The 25,786-nt window shown below is 47.0% G+C and overlaps 1 protein-coding gene across 3 annotated transcripts in view; it reads left to right on the top strand.

The window, feature by feature from the left end:
- The window catches only part of LOC125756198 (uncharacterized), a 478,353-nt gene that overhangs the window by 426,997 nt on the left and 25,570 nt on the right, over nt 1-25,786 (top strand). The window contains exon 5 of one of the 3 annotated variants that reach the window (XM_049412274.1): nt 4,392-4,465. The exons of the other annotated variants lie outside the window; for them this stretch is intronic. Coding sequence (XP_049268231.1) covers nt 4,392-4,465 — 74 coding nt within the window. The remainder of the gene's footprint in view (nt 1-4,391; nt 4,466-25,786) is intronic. 3 annotated transcript variants of the gene reach the window in all.

Raw genomic sequence — 25,786 nt, 5'->3', positions numbered from 1 at the left:
CTCATGGTCACTGCTTCGCTGGCCTGCTATCGGCCCACTCGCGCTTCTTAGCATTTAGATGACTCTAGGCGAAAATAAGTTTGCCTCCGAATAACGCGAGCGAAGAATGCCGGACAAGGTTACCAGCCTACGCGGTCTCGTTCTGTGGTTACGAAGCAGTTTCTCATTTCGTAAGGAAACGAGGCCCATGTGCAATTGGGCAAAGAAAAGAAAAACAGGGCATGAAATTTCTGTGTACATAATCGCCTCTTACCAGCGCGTGTGGTGCTGGGCAGTATATTGCGAATTCGAGCTCTGGCGTTGCACGAATGTATTGATGGATATATGAAATCTGGCAGGAAATGCTATTATAGAAACAATATCCGGGTGTGGGGCACTGTTTTCACCACACGCAACGATATTATAGTGCTTTAAATAAGAAAACGAAAATGGTAGCGATGATAGCAGCAAGGAGTTCAAATATACGATAAATAACGTTTGGAGGTTGTAAGAGGAATAAGGTATTGATATTATTGTGCGTTATCGAAGAGCCACGTTGAACTCTAGAGTTGCACTATTGTAATTTACGAATCTACAGCTATTTCACAGATACCAATATGCACGACTTACATCCGCATCAGGGCACGCCTCAGCAGACTAAGATAACTTATCTGAGCCTGCATTCACACAGTGACACGCACGCAGTTCTAGTTTTCCACTCTCCCAAATTTTCTGTTCAGGACAATGCCAGCATATCAGCACTCCGTGAATTCTGGCCCACGCTATCGAAGCGCGCGTGATACGAACATGATTCCAACGCTCCACTGCGTTTCCTGCGTATTAAATACGGCTCATATGTGGGCTCGGAACTCTTTATAATTGATTGTATTTCACCACAAGTTAATGTGTTTGCCAGCGCAATTGTTGGGTGCCTGTTCGTTTGACCGGCTCTAAATAGAACACGAACAGTTTAAATAACGCACTTCACCGTGGTGGCTTAGCGACTATGGTGTTCCGCCGCTAACCACGAGGGCGCGGGTTCGATTGCCGACCATGACGACCCAATTTTAATGCAGACGAAAGGAAATAACTACGGTGTATTCAGATTTAGGTGCACGTGTTATGAAATCAACGTTTCGAGCTAATTTCTTTTTGTGAGAGCCGTTTCTTATTGGCTGGTTGCGTTCGCTAATTCCGCTATCGCGATTGGCCGCCGTCTCTTACGAACCGCCTCCAAAGTATAAATTATACTTAGATTTCGGCACTGGTTCTGTCGTTTGTGTTTTTGCTAGTAGCTTCAACGGTACATTGCCTTACGTCGCCAAGCAGGATCATGACAGCTAGCAGTGCCGGCAGCCCTAAAAGAAAAGGAAAGCCCGGGGGCTTGGCCTCCTTTCGTCACATCCCATTACTTACTCGGTGCAATTTTACCCAATGCCGGGCAACGTGGTGTCGCTGCTGGTGCCCCAGGTTTTAATTAAATCCTAGTGAAAGATGACTTTTCTCTCGCGAGCGTGATATGGGTAAACTTCTGGAATGTGGCTTCTCGGCCGATGTCGCTAATATATGCCTTTCGCCGAGTCGTGCTGGAGGTCGGAGGCTGAAATTCTTCGGCTTTATTGCGCGCCACCGTCTATGCTTTCTCTTCTCTCTTATTTTTGTCCTTTTTCGCGCGGCCTTCTTTTCTCCATCTGTCACCATGTTCGCCGTAGTGTAGCGTGGCGCCACCAAGCGGGATGTCATGGCTGCGTGCTGGTTTGGTTGAATTGGGGCTCATTCGCACCGCTGCTCTCAAAGGTCGCGCGACAAAGTTGGTCGCGAAGCGACAAGTTGCAAACGGTCGAAAAGCGACTGTTTTGGGTGTGCTCTCTGCTAGTTCTTTCACACGCGCGAATGCAGTCTCAAAGCTTGTGAATTGATCGGATGTGCTTGAGGAGGATGTCTGCTTATTAAGTCGAAAGCCTTAGATGCCTCATCGAACTTGAAAATCGACCGTCGGCGTCAGCGCGAGTGAGGCAAAAAACTAATCACCACGTGAAGACGTCTCAGAGCACCAAAAATTTGTGACATCACTATGACGTCACATAACTTGACTTCACATGATGCCGTCATCACATGACATCGTCTCTTGTCAAACATGGGCCGATCACGGAGGCAGTACAAACCAAGTGAGGTGCAGAAAGTTTGCAATGCATCCGATCCTGGAGGCAGTGTAAAACCACGTTAGGTGCAGAAAGGTTTCGGAAGTGGGAGGGGGAGGATCAATACATCGGTTTAGAAGAAAAAAGAAGGGATATGACTTTCGCCTTCCGAGTCGTCTTAGGCGAATGCATGAGGAACCCTGTGAATTTTATGAGGACGCGATGGCGGTGCGAGCAGACGTGAGCGGCACGGTATTTCGGTGCGGCGGCCGGTTGGTCGTATACCTGCCAGTAGTGAACGTATGTCGCCTTGAGTTGCTCTTCGGCCTCGAGTCGCAATCGGTTCTGCGACTTCTGTGAATCGCTAGTGTGAACGAGCCGTTAGACCGGACGGCGTCCCTTCTTAGGGCGTGGACACTCACACGCACGAGTGAGGGCAAAACTTTCGGGCTCCATCTGGCTTCGACTGGCTTTATAACGCATCAGTTGATCATCCTGGCTTCGAGTGTCGCGCACGGTTTACTGCCGAGCGACTGCTACCTGTAGACGACACATCTGTGCCTATAAGTTCGCCGCGTCCACCTCGGTGGTACAGTGCGTACGGTGCTTAGCTGCTGACCTCGAAGGTCGCGGGTTCGTTCCTGGCCGCGGCGGTCGCATTTTTGATGGAGACGATATGCTGGAGGCCCGTGTACTGTGTGATGTCAGTGGACGTGAAGGAACACCAGATGTTCGACATTTTCGGGGCCCACTACGGCGTGTCTCCTAATGATATCGTGGTTTTGGCACGTAAAACACCATATAATGTTATTTATTATGAGTTTACCTCTGTGATTTCGGTCGTCGCTATAACGGGCGCCCATTCAATTAGCTTCGCCTTCCGGGTCACACTGCAAAAGACCAAAGGCTGCAGCTCGGGCGGAGGGATCTCCACCTGGTGCGAATCCCAGGGCAAGCAAGCCAGATGGAGGCGTGTGCCTTCCGAGCGCGATTAATGGCTGGGCCCCGCTTGCTGCCAACCGGCCATATCGCCATGTTCTCGGTGGTCAGCAACACGCCTCTTTCACGCCCCGAAAGAAAAGATTTCTCGCTTCCTCGTTCTTTTTGCTTCCTTTGTGTGTCCGTTCTTGCGAAGTCTTGCCTCACGGGGACTTTGTGCTGATTAATTGCGTAGCGGCTCTTTTCCCAGCCGCCAAAAGCCGTAATGCACCTTGTTTTCCTGCGCGTTGTTTCTGCTCCGTTTCCTTCGGCATTTATCGCCCTCGCTCGCACCGTTGATGATACTTCGCCGCTGAAACGTGACCGGTGTGTCGTTATTGTTCCGGAGCCCGTTATTGCGATCGCGCCCCTATATATGGCGCGTTTGCAATTACTGCTGCTGCCTTGGCAAAATTTCAGTCGTTTAGTTGTTTTCGCCGCACGTTCAGTCAGCTTACGGTGAAGCTGAACGGCGGTGCTCTCCTTGCGTGCTACAATCATCGTTGTTTCAAATATTTTGCTGCCGTTTCGCGGCAATAACTTTGATTCTTTGGTAACAGATGAACATTATTTGACGGTGTGCATTGCCAGGGTATCTAAAAAGCTAGAGTTATAGAAAGACAGGGGGGTCTTGGACGATAGATCTGTGCTTTTTTTTTTTGGTGTAGGTGCACGTGTTTTACATGCTGTTGTAGTGGGATCAGTGTTTGTTTCCTTGTAACGTGAGATGATTCGGCGTACAAGATAACATCGTTTTCCTTCTGCTTCATTCTAGTCTTCCTTGGTTCCCACTAGCACTGGCCAGCGATACCTCTGCCATAATAATAATAATAATTGCTGGGTTTTTGCGCACCAAAACCACGATATGATTATGAGGCACGCCGCTGTGGGGTAGTCTAGATTAACTCAAACCACCTGGGGTTATTTAACATGAACCTTAATAAGAGCACGGGTCTTCTTTGCATTTAGCCCCAGCAAAATGTGGCCGCCGGAGCCGGGAATCGCACCCGCGCCTTCGAGGTCAGCAGCGCGATACCTTACATGCTAAGCCACCGCGGCGGGTCGCCCCCTGCTATTGCTTTTCTTTTCAATATTCATGTTGTAGTGACAAACACTTAAATATCCCTATTGTGTGACATAGACTAGCTTCAACTCGTCTTCCTGATGTGGTCTCCCTAGTGGATGTCCGAACTTTGCATTTATTGATGTTACGCGGCCGTGTTTCGTGGTTCCGTTTGTGATACGTGTGGTTACATAGTGGATAACGTGTGTATTTCGTTCTTTTGTCTGCAGGAGGACCACGCCCAAATCGAAACCGAAGTCAAGGACGATGTCAGTGCGGAGAGCCGGCGAGACTCGCATTCCCTGTGAGTAATAAGTCAATACGCAGCATGCTTCATTTTCCTCTGAAAGCTACGAAGTTCGCTCGAGCTGTACAGTTACACTCGCGTCCTCGTTAGGACGTCGATCAGGCTGATAGAGGCCCAGGGCATCAGCGGTGGCTTCGACATGAATGCGACTGCCCATCGAAGCAGCGCTGACGACTCCGGCAGGTTCATCTCAGTTGACTTCGTACGGTGCAAGTCGTGCTTAATGGCGTTCTTAGGAAGACTGCGATTCGCACTCTCCGCTATAGCGAACATATCTCGCGCCGACTCGTTATCTAGCTTCGCACGGAATTGGTCGATGTTTGTAGCGTCCGCGCGCGACGTTCTATATGCAGCCCCGACTGGCGAATCCCTGATTCTCTGATGACATAGCGGTTCACTGCCGACTCTGGACGAGGCTGGAGATGCCTGCTATCTCGGACACTGCATTTCGCGAGGGTCATTGTCGCGGGAGGCTTTAAGAATAATTAGTCTTTCGGAGTGAGCGGATAAGCGAGGGGAAGGATGTGAGAGGCATACTCTTGCAGAGTTTCTATCCGAGAGCTCCAGCTGTGCCGTGCCAAGGGTCGCAATCGGGTTGGCTCATTACGGTCTCTATGTTCCCTGGCGAGCGGTCGGCTGCAGCAGCAGTGTTCATCCGATCGCAAGTGGATTGCGGAATGCAGTCGAGAGGATTAGAGCCGCTCTGTTGGACGCTGAATACCAAGCGCCGCTAGCGTCCGGGTTAACTCGTGCCATTCGGGAACGACCTCTCACTTGGGCCCCCGTGCGGCGCGGTGCCTTCGAGAGTGACCTAAAACGGTAGTTCGTGGCTTTTGCTTACTACTGCGTAACTCACGTTGCCGACGATAGGCAAAGTCCCACTTACGCTGAGTTCGCGCGACGATATATTTTTTTGCGCAGTCATGGAACGCACTCTTTTCTATCTTTAATGAGTAACACGAAACCTTAACTATTGAGCGTGGCATTGGCTGCTCGCTGGGACGCGAACCATGCACTCAGGAAGCCCTAATGCGCATAAAACAAACAAACTTTGTTGTATTTGTTCTCTTCAGTCAACATTACCATTATTTTGTTCCGTAAGGTTATGTACTCTTGGTTCATTTTGCCACCACGGGGGCTTAGTGCCCACTTCTCTGTTCAGTCTAACGGTCTCCAATCCTCACCCTTGCCATGCAGAACCTAAGTACGTGCTTAAAAATGCCAAACTGCTGAGATTAAACGTGAACAGTCTGCCATAACGTGTGTTCAATAGCCAATTACACCGTCTTATAGAACGGTAAACCCGAACGATTATCATTATTCCTCTGTCATTCTTTCTTTTTAGTCTTATCAGTGTTATCATGTTCCCGATCCCGCGCAAGACCGGCCTAACTGAATAATTTCGTTCCCGCGTCGGCGAGTGTTGCAGTATACTCAATTTATCTAATTGAACCACATCGCCTGCGCAAGACGTGCTTGCCATATCAGATTGTGATCACGTTCGTAGACATTTTTGTATTATGTTTTGGAATGAACACGGCCGCCGTTGCGTTTTCCTGAATCTGCAGTGAGGTCATGTTCACCTGGCCTTAAAGCTCTGGGACGGCAGTGAGACGGCGTCGTGTTCGTGATTAAATTTGCTGTTGCCGGTTGAATAGGATTACACGCAATGAGGTCATTACTCGGCTAAACATTGCAAAAATGAATATACTATGTATACAAAGCAGAGTTGGTGGTAGCTTTGCGGAGCATCCATTGGCGCTGACTCCACCTTCCCGGTGAACGATGACAGTGCCGGCTCAGGTACCGTGCTATATATGCTTCTGTGCTACTCTTGAAGGCGAAGTTCAAGCGTCCGCGAAGTTTTTGTCCTGCAGCCTCTCTCGTAAGAGGTGCATTCGCTGTCTTCGTAGCCGTGTCGATCGATCCTCGCAATGCCGCAGTGACACTTTTCCAAAAGGGTACGAACAAAATGCCTATTCTTGTTTCTACAGATTCAATAGTGGACCGAAGGAAATTGAAATTCTGGTGTAGCGGGCATGAAAGCTCCACTCGTAACATGTTTTCTACGGAGGGTGAGCCGAATATACGGGCCGCGCTTTTCGGTTGAACCGAGCACGTTATCATGCGGGACGTTATAGACATGCTGGCCCATATGTACGTTTCATAAGGCTGTCGTCGACCGCTGCGCTTCTCCTCTGTAAGGCAATGATGGCATTTCTGCGATGCGTGGGCAGCCCGCGCGGTCGACATCACGGCACTTAAGCGACGACGTTGTTTCGCAACCGTCATAGGAAGCAGGCGCGTGCAATATCGAAGGCCTGCGTTTTCGACCAGTAGAGGTAAACGTATATATCGACTTTGGTGGGCTGGCTGAAAACTTCGTCAGTCTCCATTTTCGTTGCGTTCCACTAAAATGTCGCTTTATCAGGCATGGATATTGCGATACCAAGAAACGTCGCATCTTCGCTTCGACTGCGCCATCAGATTTTGTGATATTACCGAACACATCTCATGGGTGGCCGCCTGGTATGGACAGTCGGCGTCAAAAATTTAGAGACCACTGGGACTGAGACTGAGCAATTTTTTTATTGAATTCGATCGATTCAACAAGGCATAGTTCCTTCGCATGAAAAGTAATAAAGAAAGAAAAAAGAAAGATTACTTAATTTGGCTTGGCTAGCTTGTCTGACAATATAATCACGATTAGAAACTCGAGTGTAGCTTTGAATAATTGAATGAAGCAAATGATCAGACGTTGTGAAGCGATCCTTACATTCATTTCTATTTTTTACGTCAATGTAGATTTTGAAAAACAGCAACAACCACCCAGATGAAGGGAGCTTCACAACCCGAAAAATGTCGTCGCTATGGCGTAACCGGCGCAACCTTAGCGTCTTAGCTGGAGTCCTTCCATTCGTAAAATCTAGTTATAGTCATATCGACAACCCACGTTCACTGTCCTGATGAATAGCTTTGACGCCGATTTTAGGGCGCTTGCACAACACACACGAAACACATTTCCGTGTCGCGTTTGCTCAAAATCGATGTCCCTTTCGGAGGTCAGGACATGTCTCGAGGAAAATATCTCATCGTCCTTTAGGAACGAATGTCCTACATCCCCTACGCCCTCCTTCTCCACCCAGCTTTCACCCTTCGCTTTCTACTAATTTTGACCGTCTCTTACGCCTCCAAGCCGAGCTTTTCAATATCTTCCATCATCTGTCCATTCAGTCTCCGCTGATGCCTGCTTTCGTGATGACAAACGTTCGCCCACAGTCCATTTATCATCTTCTGTGTTCCTTGTTTTGCGAAACACTTGAGCTTTAAAGAACGCCTGACCGTAAATAGAGTACCGATCATGAGGCATTGGCATGGTACAAAAAAAAAAAAGTGTCGTTCCCTTCCATTTCGTGCTCGGAGATACAGCGTGATGGCTCTTCATAAAGGCTTCTGACGGAAGCCTTATGTCAACTTCAGCATTAACTCGAGATGAAAAACAGAAAAATAAAAATAATTAACTATAAACGCGTCAAATCAAACCAACTGTTTTTTTTTTCTTGCTTTTAGATCTCTCGCTCCCGTAGAAATCCTCTAGTTTGCTTTAGTTTTTTCCGAGGGTTTCCTATTTTGGGTTTTTGTCTGTTTAGTATAGACAGCGCAGTGGTGTCGAGGATATAGAAACCTATATCGATAGCGCTAATGCAAGGCCGTGATCACTCTAATGGCTGTAGGCACACGGTGCGTTGCTCAATTCGGAGCACACTTATTTTTTTCCATTTTTTTTTGTTAAGTTCGTCAACAGAGCATTCTTTAAAAGAAATTTTCTGCGTAATGTTTGTTTTCCTTTTAATTTAAGCCCCCTTCAACCAATGGTCTGGACGAATAGCTGTCGCTGCCGTTTCGAGACTGCCGGATCGAATATAATGTATGACGGTGTGCGCTCACCCTCAACCCTTCGTGTCTCCTCTCTCGCGCTAACACGTTTATTTTGTCTCTTCACTTTTTCTGGCGTCTTCGGCGCCGCGTCATAAAAGGACTCGAGCCGTGCGAGCGCTTAGCGCAGCGAAAATTGAGCTTTTGGCGCGATGCGTCTTGCGCACCGATGACGCCGGCTGTGAGTAAACAAAAAGTATAGAGAAAATACGGAAAAGAACGTCTGAAAAAAAAATTGTCTGATTCGAGCACTCGATGATGTGCTGCTAAAAACGCAGGTTGGAAAGGCAACAGACGTACATTTGCCGTCCATAGCAACGCTGAGTAATATGGAGCTACGCAAAGTCGCATAAACTACCAAACAGCGGGAAAAAAACAAAACAAAAATAAAAACAAACACTGAAAAACGAACAAAAACGGCACTAACTCTTCCCGTGCACTTATTCGTAGTACATAGATCTTGCGTCAGCTGACAAACGGTCAAAATTGCGAGGCGTCTCCCTATAGCTGCCGTGTGGTTGAATGCTGTCGTCGCAGTCATGATTTGGCGGCCGGCTTTCGACAGTTTCTCCCAGAACCGTTCTTACGTAATGATTTCCAAATGAGTCTCGGTTGTCGCCGTAGAAACGTTTTCCAACATGAAAGAGTGGGTAGCGTAACTACATCGGTGGACAAGCTTGCCCTCAATTAGTGGCCTCGATTAGTGAATGCATCGGTTAAAGGGTTCCATGCATTCGAAGAAATTATTTTCGAGTGTCGCAAGCGTTCCGCGCTAATAAGATTATAGTTTTTAAAGGAAATTTAAGAGGTAAACAGCGAGACGCATGATGGAACGTTGGGTGCAAATATGTTAGATGACTTTTTTGAAATTATTCATTGAACAAGACTGCGAATGAACGTGCAAAGCGCGCTTTTATAACAAATTGTTCGGTCTTGGAATACATCTTCTTTTCTGGACAGGTTATCGCTCTCTTATACTAGAGTACATGGCAGTCTAGCTGAACCGTCTGCTTGCTCTCTACGCAAGGGCGCCATCAAAGTGCACTTCACTTCGCTCTATTCGCTCGTGCGTCTATTTTTATATGGTAAGAAATAGCTTACCGCTCGCCCACAGTAGAATGCTCATAGTGCTTTGATTCGTATTCCTTTCCATTACGCTAACAAGGCGCTTTCACAAAGTTCGCATATAGAGGGCGCTGTTTAACTAAGGCTAATGGACGTAACCTCGTGATAATCGCGGGAGGTCTAAACGACGTCTTGAATGAAGAATCAGCCGAACTAGCGACCACATTAGCGAAAGAGGTAGATGACATGCGCGCCATTTCCCCTCAGGTGCAGATAGTGGTATGCACAATACCGGAGGTACCGGTGCGTGACGTCAACCTGCAAAGAGCGGTTGTCGACGCAAACAAAGAGATATGGCATATGAGTCGAGAGAAAGGCATCGAGGTAGTGGAAATAAACAGAGAGGTGCACAGGTGGGGTGGTTTTCAAAGAGACGGAATACACTTCGATAGGAGGCTTGGTCATGAGGTGGGTTGGCGACTTGCGGGACGCGCAGTAGCTTTTTTGGGGGGCACGCGGGCCCTTCGGTGCCCAGGGTAGCTTGTAATGAGGAAAACAACCAGGGGGACTCTTTGACAGGCAGTATAGCGAAAAACCAGAGAAAAGGTAAAAGAAGGGAGAAGGCGCGTGTTGCAATTAGTTACATTAACATGCAGGGTCGCAGAAAAAAGGAAAAATGGTTAGAGATTGAGGGACAGTTAAACAAGGAACAGATAGGTGTTTATGCGGTTACAGAAACACACCTTAGAGACTTGGAAGAGCCACCACATATTGACAATTATATTTGGGACGGATGTAACAGGATCACATCAGAAAGGAGAGGTGGGGGTGTTGGAATGCTAATTCATAGCAGAACAAAATGGGATAGAGTGAAGCAGACGTGTTCAGAGCACCTTTGGGTTTCGGTCACAGTAGGTGGAAAGAAAACGTGGCTAGGTGTAGCATACTTGTGGACGGGGAATAACTGCAGAGAAAAGAATCTGGAGATAGTGAAATGCATAAACAGTGATATTAAAGAATTTGGTCATGATGCCGAAATAATCCTTCTAGGGGACATGAACGCTCACATTCGTGACCTTGACGGATATTCAGACACCAATGGCAAGTTATTGGTAGATCTCTGCGAGCAACATAGTCTTGAGATAGTTAACGTGGGGCCGAAGTGTGAGGGGCAGATCACGTGGGAAGTCGGAAACAGGCAATCGAGCATTGATTATTGTCTCATGACAGAAGGAATATATGACAAACTTAGAGAGATGAGAATAGACGAGGAAGGCATTAACAGCTTGGGTAGTGATCATAAACGCATAATATTACAAATGGGATATAAAACTGAAAATAAGAACATAGAATCAAAATTTGGCAGCTTGTATCTAAATGACAAACAAATAACGAATGTAGCCGCAAGAGTCGAAGAAAAAGTAGACGAACTGCCAGGCAAAGACTGGAAGTATAGTGAGCTGCTACATATGATCACAAAAGAAATGGAAAAAGAGAAGAAAACTATTTGTTGGAAAGGAAAGAGAAAGCCAAAAAGTTGGTGGAACAAAGAAATCCGGGAGGCGATCGAGAAGCGACGTGAGGCATCACGGGAGCACAGACAGGCAAAAAAGAGAAGCGGCCACAGGACGAAGTCAACCAAATATGGGAAATATATTTAGAGCAAAAATTCATCGTGCAGAAATTAGTCGAGGCAAAAATTAAAGGTGAAAGTGAACGCTGGATGACAGAGATTCGCGAAAAGAAGAAGGCCGCGCCTAGGATATTTTGGAGCCACCTAAAAGCGCTAGGTAGGAAGTCTGTCACAATGCAACAACGTTTGGTAGATGAAGGAGGAAATCAATTGGAAGGGCATGAAGCGCTAGGTTACATCCGAAAGATAACAGCCGATTCGTTTAAAAAGGTCACCCAGGGGATTCCCCCGGTAGGTAATAGTACGCAAAGGAGTGCAACTGACGAAGATGTAGTACTAGAGAATTTCAATTGGAAGAAGGCCGAAGGAAAAATTCCTAAGCGCACTACTCCGGGCTTAGATGGGGTTCCCGTCAGCCTCATTAACGAACTCGGACATAACACTAAAGAAGCACTGCTGAAAGCCGTAGAAAAGTGCTTACAGGAGCGGGAAATACCAGACAGTTGGCGAAAAAGTAGAATGAACTTAATCTATAAAGGCAGGGGAGAAAAGGATAACATTCGCTCGTATAGACCGCTAACCATTACATCGGTGCTATACAGGTTGGCGATGCAGGCAGTAAAATTAAAAATAGAAGCGTGGGTAGAACAAAATGATATTTTGGGAGAACTTCAGAATGGATTTCGAATCGACAGGCGGTTAGACGATAATCTGTTTGTTCTTACCCAGTGTATAGAAATATCGAAAATAGAAAACAGGCCCTTATACATAGCTTATCTAGATATCACCGGAGCGTATGACAACGTTAAGCAGGAAATTTTGTGGGATATATTGAAAGAAGTGGGCATAGGGGACGACTGTATACAGCTTTTCAGGGAAATGTACCGAGAAAATACAGTTTGTATAGAATGGGAAGGAATAAGTAGCAAGGACAGCGTTGAAATTAGCAAGGGGCTGAGACAGGGATGTCCTTTGTCCCCGCTGTTATTCATGCTGTACATGGTGAGGATGGAAAAAGCGCTAGAAGGTAGCAACATTGGATTTAATTTGTCACACAAACAGGTCGGCACGATGGTTGAGCAGAAGCTTCCAGGTCTATTTTATGCTGATGATATTGTCTTATTTGCAGACAGTCAAGATGATATACAGCGACTGGCAGATATATGCGGAAGGGAATGTGAGGCTCTAGGACTAGGATTTAGTGCAACAAAATGTGGATTGATGGTATTCAATGATCACGAAGACCATGCGGTCTTCATACAGGGCCAAAAAATACCGAGGGTAAGCGAGTACAAGTACCTCGGAGTATGGGTAAATGAGGGGGATAGATATATGGAGGTACAAGAGAAAGCAGCGGTAGCAAAGGGAAAGAGGAATGCTGCAATTATGAAGCACAGAGCTTTATGGGGATACAATAGGTACGAGGTGCTTCGAGGGCTGTGGAAGGGTGTGATGGTCCCGGGGCTTACATTTGGGAACTCAGTGGTTTGCATGAAGTCAGAGGTACAATCAGGAATGGATGTAAATCAAAGGACGGTGGGCCGCCTCGCGTTGGGCGCTCACGGGAAGACGACAATTGAGGCTGTAAAGGGTGATATGGGATGGACAGGCTTTGAAGTGAGGGAAGCTCAGAGCAAAATGAGATTCGAAGAGAGGCTGAGGAAAATGAAGAAGAGTAGATGGGCAGAGAAGGTTTTCAGGTATTTGTATAGAAAAAGCGTTGACACGCAGTGGAGAAAGAGAACTAGGAGGCTCACCAGTAAATATACGGCTAGCAGTGCGGGCGATATGGCAACAGGGAGCATTAAGCGGAAGGTCAGGGAGGCGGAGAGGACTTATTGGATGACAGCGATGGAAAAGAAGCCGGCTCTGAGTAACTACCGAAAGGGAAAAAACGAAATAAGGAGGGAAAGGTTTTATGATAATTCAAGGGGAAGCGCTTTACTGTTTGAAGCAAGGTCGGGCTGCCTTAGAACGCGAAGTTATAAAGCGAGATTCAGTAACGAAGACGAACACTGTACATGCTGCGGGGGAACTAAGGAAACGATGGAACATGTACTGATTGAATGTGGCGATATTCACCCAGGTATACTTGTGGGCACGAGTCTACAGGAAGCCTTGGGTTTAAGGACAACAATGGAAAGCTGAACACGTCCGCGATAGAAATAAGTAAGAGACGGTTAGAGTATTGGTGGCAGAAGAGTAGAGATAAAGTACAAAAATAAATAATGGGGGGGGGGGGGGGAATAAGGTCATTCTGCCTTAAGAGGCAGAGAGATAGACCGTGAATTTATATTTTTTTTGGGTATAATAAGATAGATTTAATCAATGTAGACAAGGTGTTAGGCCAGCATGAAACAAGGAAGTTTTTTTTTCTTTTTTCTTCGAGCATGGTGGCAGACATGTCACCGCCCCGTTATAAAGGGGACGCTCATAGCATCCATCCATCCATCCATGGGACATGTGTGAGAGGAGAAAAGATGTCGCCCACAGGTGCTTAGCGCGAAGAGGCAAATGAAGTCCATAATAATTTTTCCAACAACAAAAAAAAAGATTCTTTACAGCTTCGTGCTACAAATAGGTGGGTGGGGGGGCTCGTATTCACAAAAGCATGATAGGCTAGAATCGTTCGTCAGAAAAAATAAAAGCGGACCTCAGAGGCCACGTAGAAAGAAGCGCGTGGTTTAGATATGCTCCGCCAGGTGCCGCAACGATCCCACCCCTTCACTGTCTTCAAGTGAAGTAAATGAACTTTCATTAATTATCCTGACAGTTAATTGGCCCTTAAGTAAAGTTATGCTCCGGTGTCGTATGTATCCAATGTAACTTTTAAGTTGAACCAGAACGGTCGATTTCTATTTTATTAGAAGACTTTTTTATTATTAAATGCGAAGCATTTCTTAGCGAACTTCTCCGACTTTGAGGGTATCTATCCATCTATCTATCTAGCCGCCTACGACTTTGTGCTCTCCTGGTCGCTTGGTTAATTGAATGTACACCAAAATTGGTATGGTGTAACATGACTGTATGACGAACATAAATCACAAGTCATAACATGAAAATCATGACACGCATGTCATGTACAGCATGATTTACATGCCACGCTCATGGTGCGCTGCCGGCCGTTGCGCTAGATTGATATACACCAAAATTGGTATCTTGCGACGTGACTGTGTGACGAACATAAATGCCACGAGTTAACATGAAAATCATGACACGCACGTCATGTACAGCATGACTTACGTGCCACGCTCATGGTGCGCTGGCGGCCGTTTCGCTAGCTTGATCTACCCCGAAATTGGTACTGAGTGACGTGACTGTGTGACGAACATAAATAACACACGAGTTAACATGAAAATCATGACACGCATGTCATGTACAGCATGACTTACGTGCCACGCTCATGGCGCTCTGGCGGCCGTTTCTCTAGCTTTATATACACCAAAATTGGTCTTGCGACGTGACTGTGTAACGAACATAAATAACACGAGTTAACATGAAAATCATGACATGCATGTCATGTACAGCATGACTTACTTGCCACGCTCACGGAGCGCTGGCGGCCGTTTCGCTAGCATGATCTACCCCGGAATTTGTATTGCGCGACGTGACTGTGTGACGAACATAAATGACACGAGTTAACATGAAAATCATGACACGCATGTCATGTACAGCATGACTTTCGTGCCACGCTCATGGCGCGCTGGCGGCCGTTCCGCTAGCTTTATATACACCAAAATTGGTATCTTGCGACGTGACTGTGTAACGAACATAAATAACACGAGTTAGCATGAAAATCATGACATGCATGTCATGTACAGTATGACTTTCGTGCCACGCTCATGGGGCGCTGGCGGCCGTTCCGCTAGCTTGATATACAACAAAATTGGTATCTTGCGACGTGACTGTGTAACGAACATAAATAACACGAGTTAGCATGAAAATCATGACATGCATGTCATGTACAGCATGACTTACTTGCCACGCTCACGGAGCGCTGGCGGCCGTTTCGCTAGCATGATCTACCCCGGAATTTGTATTGCGCGACGTGACTGTGTGACGAACATAAATGACACGAGTTAACATGAAAATCATGACACGCATGTCATGTACAGCATGACTTTCGTGCCACGCTCATGGCGCGCTGGCGGCCGTTCCGCTAGCTTTATATACACCAAAATTGGTATCTTGCGACGTGACTGTGTAACGAACATAAATAACACGAGTTAGCATGAAAATCATGACACGCATGTCATGTACAGCATGACTTTCGTGCCACGCTCATGGCGCGCTGGCGGCCGTTCCGCTAGCTTTATATACACCAAAATTGGTATCTTGCGACGTGACTGTGTAACGAACATAAATAACATGAGTTAGCATGAAAATCATGACATGCATGTCATGTACAGCATGACTTACTTGCCACGCTCACGGAGCGCTGGCGGCCGTTTCGCTAGCATGATCTACCCCGGAATTTGTATTGCGCGACGTGACTGTGTGAGGAACATAGATAACACAAGAGTTAACATGAAAATCATGACACGCATGTCATATACAGCATGACTTACGTGCCACGCTCATGGCGCGCTGGCGGCCGTTTCGCTAGCTTGATATACACCAAAATTGGTATCTTGCGACGTGACTGTGTGACGAGCATAAATGCCACGAGTTAACATGAAAATCATGACACGCACGTCATGTACAGCATGACTTACGTGCCACGCTCATGGTGCGCTGGCGGCCGTTACGCTAGCATGATCTACCCCGGAATTTGTATTGCGCGACGTGACCGTGTGACGAACATAAATGACACGAGTTAACATGAAAATCATGACACGCATGTCATATACAGCATGACTTACGTGCCACGCTCATGGCGCGCTGGCGGCCGTTTCGCTAGCTTGATATACACCAAAATTGGTATCTTGCGACGTGACTGTGTAACGAGCATAAATAACACGAGTTAACATGAAAATCATGACACGCATGTCATGTACAGCATGACTTACGTTCCACGCTCATGGTGCGCTGGCGGCCGTTTCGCTAGCTTGATCCCCGAAGTTGGTATAGCGCGACGTTACTGTGTGACGAACATAAAAAATCACAGCATATCCACGGAGTGAATGATGATGAGTGGGCGAAGCTGCGGAGGTTCATCGGTAAACCGTGAATCTTCCGTGAATTCTGCCCAGTACATCATCACCGACGTGAGATCGGGCGCGTTTATACTAAAGGTTCGATGAGTTATGACGACTTGCAGCTCACTTTAATTTTACATGTACGCTGTCAATTTTCATTGTTTATAAAACCATTGCTTTAGAAAACATCTGGCGTCTTTCGTTAAGCAGCTGGCGTCTTTTCGTTTTGCTTTAGAAAAATCCGGCGTTCTTTCGTTTTGCTTTTAGAAAACATCTGGCGTCTTTCGTTGGTTTATTTCATCAATCAACGGCGTTTTGAACAAAATTTTTATTGTTTTATCACGCACAGGAGAAATCTCACCAGGCACTACCTTGGAGGTAAACAATGGCTGCTAATGGGAATGAGAGAAAGAAGAAGTCGGCTTTTAGCTAACATTTACACCTCTACTTCTACTAACGTTTCCTACTGGAACATGCCAATGGCTGCTAATGGGGAACGAGAGACAGAAGAATTCGGCTTTTAGTTAACGCGCACGCTGCGAATTTTTTATTGTTCAACAACGCACAGGAAAAATCTCCCACCGGCACCACCTTGGAGGTCAAGATCTGGTACTAGCGTTACGACTGGTTACGCACTACTACTACTACGACTACGAGGGACGAACGGGTGCCGCCTTAAGGAGCTTCGCCCCTAAAATAGGAGTTAACATGAAAACCATGACACGCATTTTCCTCAATGACATACAAGACGATGTATGCAGCTCTTTGCTGGCTGCTTCGCATTACATCGATTCCCACAATGCGTGGGATCTGCCGTCTTTTATTCATAAAACCGCAAGTAAGTGCTCGACCGGATATATATGCATGGAAGAGAAACAAGAGTTTCAGTCGGTGCTTATGCCACTAAAAAATTCATCCAATCACGATACTGGAGAATACCATTAGCGGAGCCAGCTGGCCAATGGCGAAAAAGCACTTATGAGAAAGAAACTTTGTGAATTTGGCCCCATACTATCAGCGGGAGCGGGGTACGGTGCGCAGGCGGCACGTAACTGAGAAAAAAAAGAAAAAGAAAGGGTAGTGCGACAAAGCGGAAGTACGTAAGACGACGAAAAGAGCAAAATGCTTTGAGAGAGATGAGCGAGCTGTTTGATGCGAGGGCGCTGTCAGACGCGTTGTACAGCGGGATTTGCGCACCAGCCTTGTGTGACCCACTCTGACGGCTTTACGCTGTCGTCGCTTTAACGCGCGCGCACGCATTTTCTGCGTATGCATACACACGATACGCGCGGGCGACTTCGACGCGAGAGCCTGCCGCTTCCGCTCGCGTCAAATGGGAAGCACCCTGCTTAGCGTTTTCTTTATCTTCGCTGGCTGCTACCATCGGCAGATTACATCGAAGCGTTACACGAGCCATTCAGAGGAGCACGCTTTGGATAAGAGAGAAAGCGCTGACGTGAGAAGGCTTTAGTGCAATGAACCGTTGTTGCTGAGCGCTGTGGCATTGTTCTCTTTTTGATCCTTGTAAAGCGAGTCCTCGTAGTGCATCTACGTGCATGATGTAAACGTGTGCTTTTTTTCCCTTTTTTTTATGCATCAAGTGTGAGCCATTTGATGCGAGCTGCACGGTGTCCGCAGCAGTAAGATACGGCTATGAAAATTAGTGCTAAGAGAGAGAACACAGCTTTTGCGTTCTCCTTGGCTTGCTGTTTCGCTCTGGAGACCGCCCTCTATTATCGAATTTACAGAAAGAAAAGTTTTGTAATAGAATCCAGAGATGCTATTTGTTGCTCTACTGGCACCACTTCGATAGCCAACCTTAAACTGCGTGCTGGACACAGAATGTAGACAAAAAAGAAAGCTTTAAAAAGAAGAAAAAACACATTGGTTCGTTTTATGTGCAATAGTTTTGGTTGTTTGCAATGTCTTGCACGATAGAAGGTCGGGGCGAATAGCTTAAAGCTTCGATGCCTCCTCTGGCCCCGCTGCTCTCAATTGCCCCAGCTTAACTGCGAACTCACTGCTACATATTCCGCTTTTGCTAACAAGTGTTCAATACTAGCTCTTATTTCGCGAGGCTCGAAAAAAAAAACAACAACAAATAAATGATCTGTGTCGACGCAAATGTATACTGTACCCGTTGCACAGTTCACACACAGGTGGTGCGTAGTGCGAGCGCGGCGACTCTCAGGACGCAGTAGAAGTTCTTAGGGGAAATTAAAGTGAAGGAAATGTTTCGGATTGTTCATATTACTGCAGCATTAATACTGATCCGAAGTCTACGGTATTTCTGTTGCGTTTATTTTCAACTAAACCGGCACGCATTCCTGGAAATCGAGGCCTTTCGTGCGAAAAGCGAAATTCCCTCAGCAATTTTCATTTCGACAGAGTGTCCGAAGGCCGTATGTTCGCCTTTCGCCCCCAGCAATAATACAAAGAACAACATAGACTTGGTAGGTTTCGGAGACGAAAGAAGATTTTCTCTCCTAAAAAAAAAAAATACGGCCAGCTTTACAATTACTCCTTCCTCGCCGTGCGCCTTCGGCTTTGCGCAAGCTATTATACCTATACCTTGTTAGTGCAAGTTATTCGCAAGCGTATCGCTATTTTGCCCTCACTTTTCACCCTCGCACCACCTAGCCTCTCTTTCTCCTTATTTTCCTCATTAGGTTCTGAAAGGACATAGTTATGCAGGTTACTATACGGTGAAGCTCGAGGGAAACATATCTGCTTCCTGTACAGCACTGGCGCTGTTGGCTTCTACGAGGACCCAATTTGTATATTGCTTTTTTTTTCTGGGAAAAATAAGATCGCGTTTTATAGCAATGCGCTCTTTCGCCTCCAATTTAGCCTCGAGGGGAAACTTTGTTTGCCTAATGAGCGAGGACACGCCGTATTCTGCGGAAGGGCGCACGGCCAGCAGACTCAACATTTCCGGGTTTCGAGAGCGTAACGAAGTCTTCGTTGTGTTTAGTATTCCTTTTTTTTTTTTCAGTGCCGACGATATTCGTTGGTGTTGCAGAATGCTCGTGTTTAGAACTCCCGCAATGCAGGAATCCCCCGGGGCTGATATATTGCGAAGATGGAAAAACTATACGAGCTCAGCCGTGCGTTCTATGCAAAGGTGTGTACACCTGCTCTTGTATACAGCTGTGTTTGCGCCCCCACTCGCTCGTATAGGTGAAGCTCGCGCCTCGGGCGCGTTTGCGGCGATAGGTAAATGAGCGAACGGTATCTTCAACGGGAGGCGGTTTTGAACGAAGGGAGCCGGGCAAGTCGATGCGTCCACTTTTCATATGCAAAAGCGCATCGTAGCATAACTCCCCGCGATCTGCGCACGGTGAACGGTTACGGTTCTCTTCGCCTACATTCACTCGCGCACTACTAGCACTTGTTAGTGTTTGCTAGATATGGCTGAGTGATTGGGGAGTGCCTATTTGAAACTCACCAGCCCGTGGTAACGTGTCACGTCATCAGTCTCGCATGGCGTCATTAGTAGAGTGGCATGGCGTATGTCACTGAGCCCCAGTGAATGACACGAGCCAACCACCGACACTCGCAAAATAGCGATGCTTATGGGGCACCAGGAAGAACCGAGTATTTCATTCATATTGTATGGCGGTGGTATGACGTCACGAATAACGTTCCTGCCCAGGTAACGTGACCCCGAACTTTTGCGGTGCAGGTAGACTCTCCCGAACGACTGCTATTTCAGGCTAATGTTGGCTTATTATTGGCTAATGTCGGCTACTGTTTCCACGTGTTGACTAAATAATGGGGAACGTCGGCTAACGTCTTTCACTCTCGGCTCTACGCTGTTTTAATAGCAACACTGCGTTCATACAATCCAGTGATGTTCTTGCATGTACATAGGCGACATCCAAGCTTCGCTCTGCATGAAATTTTCTTCTGTTCGCGTTTTTGTAACGCAGTCGCTCAATGTCTGGGCGCATATCTATGCATATGCATTGCAACACGTGTGCGAGGTCGCACGCTTCTGATTAAGGAAACAAAAGAGGCTGGCAGGGCGTATGGCGTGACAAAAGCTTTGATTCCCTCCGTTTGGGGCATATGCTTTGTCCGCCGCTAGCCTTTATTCTTTCTGCCTCGTTTTGCGTACGGATCGTATATGCGCGGGTATTGTGAAGCGCGCATCCACTATTTGCACTTCATCTGAGCGAGCGTCGGCGCGTCTAATGTGAAACAAAGCAGTTAGAAATATTGTGCTCGGCATTGTTTCGGTTTACAGCCGACCGTGTTTTCAATGAAACGGTGCTTCCATAATGTATGTGAAGCGTCATAATCTTGTTTATGTGGTTTGCTCTTTCTACACGGTTCGAGGCGTGAATATTATAATAACTCCCTTTGTATGCTTTGTTCGCTGAGTTCATCTGCCGTCGCGTACTTGTATAAAGTTTGTCTGTGCGACAGCCCAATTCTTCTGGTTATCCCATTCCTCAATTCTTGTTTCTTTCCTTTCTTTTTTTCGCATGCCTGCTTGTTGTCTCCGCTCTTCTATCCGTCTTTCTTTCTTGGATGTGAACATTCATATAGCCTTTTATTTAATGCTGCGATCTAAGAAAAGAAGATTACCTGTTACTTTTTTTTGTGTGTGAGTCCTACCTTGAAAACATAACACTCTCTTTTAGGATACGCGTTAACTCTCTTTTGAATAGTCGCGCCTCCCACGACTCTTCGCAGAGAGTATAATGATCTCCAAGATAGAGTCACCATGTGTCTTTAAATAGAGTTATATGTGTGGTAAATCAGGACTCGCCACCAGAAAGAGTAACACGAATTTTTCTTTTCTTACAGTGTGGTTCGGTGTCGCTATAACGAAACGCAGCAATAAAGTTCGTCCTTTATAGCGCTGTATATCCATCATCATCGATGCCTCGTATAACGCGTCGTTCGGTCACCACTTCAGTGCCTTTCAATTAAAGGCGTCGTCCTTTATGGCACCTCAGATCCGAGGCAACCGAACACCACCCTATCTCTCGTTCTTATTTTGGTCCCGCGGGCAGCGGCTATGTCGTGACACGCAGTGCTCGCCGCGCGCGTCCACCTGAACCTCGCGCGACCTTGGCTCAGACCTCGGGGCTCCGAGGCGCGCCCTCGAAATCGACGGGCGGGAGGAGGGCCACGGCGACTTCGAGCGGCGGGTGTGGTCCCCGGTGCGCTGCGATGTACGGGTGTCGCCTTCCGTCGGGGCGGGAACGACCTAGATTCGCGGACGGCCGTGTTCCCGACGTCGGCTTTGGAAATGGATGGTGGTCGCTGCCTTTTATTGATTGGCCGCCGGCGCGATGACGTACTCTGCCGTCGTCGAAAGGTCACCGTGCGGTATCTTTTGGTTTTGCATTCGCAGCTGCGTCGGTGTCATTTTACGAACGATCTCCTCCCTCTCTAACCATTCTCCTTCCTTTTTTTCGTGAAGGGCAAAAGTGTAGGGTAGTATTCTTCGCGTTAATCGCGGTAAGTGAAAGCTCTGTGAGCTCATCTTTAATTCATGGCGGCGCATTGAACATGTGCGTGACAGCAGTGTCTGAAGACTTCAAAGAAAGACCGAAAGAGTCACCGTGCACCTGAAAGGTCAATTGAAATTTTCAAGGACGAACAGAGGTTTCACTTAACAAGGTTTTCTTTGTTTCCTGGATTCACGCTATATTCCTCTTTGCTTGCCAGAATTTGGTTGTTTCCTCTTTTCTTCTTTGTGCGTGCGTTCTCACCTAGGCTGCAATGTGATTGTGACGAGTTGAGAGCGAGTTGCCCGGACGAAAAAACATGAACAAGAAAAGCAATCTCATCCTTCTCCTTGTTCGTTTCTACGCAACTGAAGGGTAGGACGATGGGGTAATTATTACCGCTTACAGAAACGCACCGCAGTCTACGGGACGTGTGCTTGGCCGCTAGAGGTGCGTCGTTCGATGTCCGCAATGAGGGATTCGTCTTTTTAGGGGTGCGTCTCCTGCAAGAGGTTCGCATGTACCATCCTACTTGCTTACCGAGAAGCAAGTCAAATGCAACCGATCGAAGTCTTTAGTGGGCCCACTGAGCTACGCGCAGATGCGTCAACCGTCATGACGGCGCTGCTGACTCTACAATTTATTGCGTTAAGCATTATATTAATTATCCAGGAAAATTTCCGCCCTTGCCGTGATGTTCGGTATAAAAACCAAGTGCGATAATATCTTATCGCTCACTGCAAGGCTGAGTGCGACGGTAAGTGTGCGGTGGTGAGCCGAGAACGATTATGCGCGCTATCTTATTCATATGTGACAGTCTCTGCGCTATGAGACACGCTGAGTTCGCTCACGAACATTGACGCGCAGAAGATTGAGGAGGTTTTCGTGTGCCTTTTGGAACATTTCATTTTTTCGTGATGTGCATTTTTTATGTGAAGCTATCGTTTTTGACGTTTTTTGTTTATTTTTGGCTTCAGGGTCTGTACGCATTTCATACTTCGTCTATTCGACACGTGCTGTTGTTGAAATCGAAACTTCAGTTTTCAATTTCGCTTTCCACTCTCCTTTTAAAGCTATAGGTTTTAAAAGAGTGTTTTATGATTTGACTTACACGTGTGATTTTCCTTGGTGTACTCGTCTTTAACCGAAACCAGATTCCAGCTTCAATATGAGGACCGCGGCTTTCATAGAAATTATATCGTCGTCTCCACAGCATCTCTCCGGGTGATTTTTCTTTGCGGGTATTCCGATTGAACAGCTGGCTCCACCTGATCCACTCTGCCCAACATCCTTCTCGTCCCTTTCGCTCTGTTTTTTTTTAGTTTTTTTTTTTCTTCTTTGAAGATCGGGAGTGTGTTTTAGGGGGCTGGAAGGCCCAATGAGTTATTGCACAATGATTTCGGTCTGTTCTACTTAAAAAATACGCCTCCACTGTGCGAAGAACACGTAGACTAGATAAAAGGACGTCGGCATATCTTACCTTTCGTATTTTATTTTATTTGAGGTCGGGAGAGAGGGTGCGAGAAAACGAGGGGGTCTTTTATAATGAGAAATGCGACTGCCCAACCAATCTTACCTTGGGCAGGCTATGCAGTAGTACGGATCACGTTGATTGCAACACCACCGCTGTCACTTTCATCATCTCCTCATCATCAGCAAGTTAAAACTCACTCAAGTTGGTCATTTTCTTGGTCGCTAAGCCCTGGGAGTCGTCGGAATATGGTAGAGCTTCGCAATCGAACTATCCAAATGCTGCCTCTTTGTTTAAATTATGCAATTACGTGCGTCCAACGTTTTCCTGGCATTTTTTTTTTCACGTCTATTTGGAATATGAACAAAATTTTCTTCAGTATTGCATGGATAATTCTGCGCAGTACCTCATTTCACTTAACGTTCGCCAGAAGTAAGTTTGTCGAATACGCGATGGATGAAAAATTCACTTTACATACCGAACGTCAATACCCCGTTAAACTCTTAATACACTTATCGGCAGTTTTCTTTTCTTTGTTATGTGTACTCATCGGCGATTTCTGACTATAGAATTGCTTTACACGTTTGCCACCTCAGGCTCGTGCAATAGTTTTCAGCCTGAATGTGGATCCATGTTATCTGCCCCACATATTGCAGTCAAGTAACCGACACTTATAGGCGCTCTCTGGCCATCGTTGGCTCTTGCGCTGTAGTACACCATGCATGATTAAGGAGTACGCGACGTCGTATTTGTGCGTCATCATCTCCTTCCGTCATGTTCACTCGGTGAAGAAGTTCGCAGAGAAGCTTACAAACAGGGCCACCCAATGCAACCGATCGAAATCTTAGGTTCCGTTCACTCAAAATACGTGGCATCTATGCACGGCAGCTTGTAATGATGTGTGGATACGTGAATGTTGCTTCGATCGTAATCGCTGAAAGATGGCTCGGCTGCAGAAATAAAATAACCGAAATAAATTTTCATGTCAAGGGCATCTTGTGGAAAAGCCGTGCGTTCAATCCAACTCGATGATGTCGGGCCGAAGGAGTCCGGAGAGCTTACACGACTCGATCCCGGCGTACAAAAATGGTTTGCGAAACAATCGACCGCCGAAGGGGCTATTTATAAGTTGTGGCCGTTAAACACGCCACGTCTACATGCGGGTAAGAGAGGGAAGACTGCCGGAGAAGGAAGAGCGAGTGCGGATTTTGAAAGACAAGATGAGATCAAGGCATGAGCGTCGGCAGGATTTTGTCTTGGGGAGTGCAAACCCGTGTTGTATCGCGGTGGGAGAAGGGGAGGGGGGCGCTTGTGTGGCCTAGTTTGGGGGGCAAGTGCTGTTGTGGCTTGGAGGGAAAGGGGGGGGGGGCGGAGGCAAGTGTTCCTTTTTGCACACAATGGGGAAGTCGGGAACGTATGATGGGCTTGGCAGTAAGCGAGACATCGTCCTCTAAAATGCGGTTTCTTGAGTGAGTACTATATAAGACGGCGGAATAGAAATCATAGAGATAGAAAGAGAGAGACATACTATGAAAAGGCACGGTGGTTAACCGGACTTATGGTTTACTACCCTTAATGGGGAAGGAAAGAGGGAGAAAAGGGAGGAGTCAAAAGTGTAATGAGGAAAACAACTCATAGACTGCGTAGACACAAAGGTTGGTTGCCTTTGGGCATTCGTGGGAAGACGTTGGAGAACAAGATAATGATTGTTGGGGGTCTTACGTCCCAAAACCACGACATGATTATGAGGTGCGCCGTAGTGGAGGGTTCCGGAAATTTCCACCGTACGGGCTTCCTTAACGTGCACCTTAATCCTAGTACACAAGCCTCAAGCATTTTGCCTCCATCGGAATGCGGACCGCCACGGCCGGGATTCGATCCCGTGACCTTCGGCTCAGCAGTCGAACACCATAACCGCAGACGACCGCGGCGAGTGGGGAACATGATAGAGTGGATGAAATGATAACCAGTGCGTGCTGCAAAGGTTAGCAGGAATAGAGAGAGTCGACGGTCGGGACTGAAGAAGTCGAGATTTTGGGAATAGAAGCTGAAAGAGGGAACGGGGAGAGCAGTCGGTAGGGAAGAGCGAGCTTGCATGGCAGAAATACAGCAGCTTCGCTCGGTGGCTGGCGCGAATCCGCTCTAAACGAAGACGGAACGCGGTTCACGGCGGTGCAAAAAAAGTTTCTTCGTCGCCATGCAGCCATGGCTCGAATCGCCTGCTGACGCTGGCGAGAATGAGGGAGATAGGGAGGGGATTGGGTAAATTGGGCTGTGGGGAATATGGAAAGAGAGTGGACATTCTTGGGAAAGCCATTCCCGGACCGTAGCTAGTGTACGCCACACGCGACGCTGTAAGCTTGCGCAGAGTAGAGTCACTGTATATGCTACCTTTAGGTAGCAGAGTTGCGCATAGGTCTGGCTAGCAACCACAGCTGTGCGGTGAAGCAGCATTCCGTTTGTGCAGCCGACATGCCTACCGTGTCGGCAATTAACATGTCCGGCGGGTCGAAGACCGGCGATAAACATTGATTATCGATGACTAGTGTTAATTCAGTTCGCTGCAGCGGCGGCGTCCAAAAATACAAAAAATTGGCCCGAGCGTCAGCT

The sequence above is a fragment of the Rhipicephalus sanguineus genome, chromosome 2 (assembly GCF_013339695.2).
Source record: "Rhipicephalus sanguineus isolate Rsan-2018 chromosome 2, BIME_Rsan_1.4, whole genome shotgun sequence".
In the NCBI taxonomy this organism is placed as follows: domain Eukaryota; kingdom Metazoa; phylum Arthropoda; class Arachnida; order Ixodida; family Ixodidae; genus Rhipicephalus; species Rhipicephalus sanguineus.
Note: the sequence above shows the minus strand (reverse complement) of the source record. Positions and strands in the feature narration are given on the sequence as shown.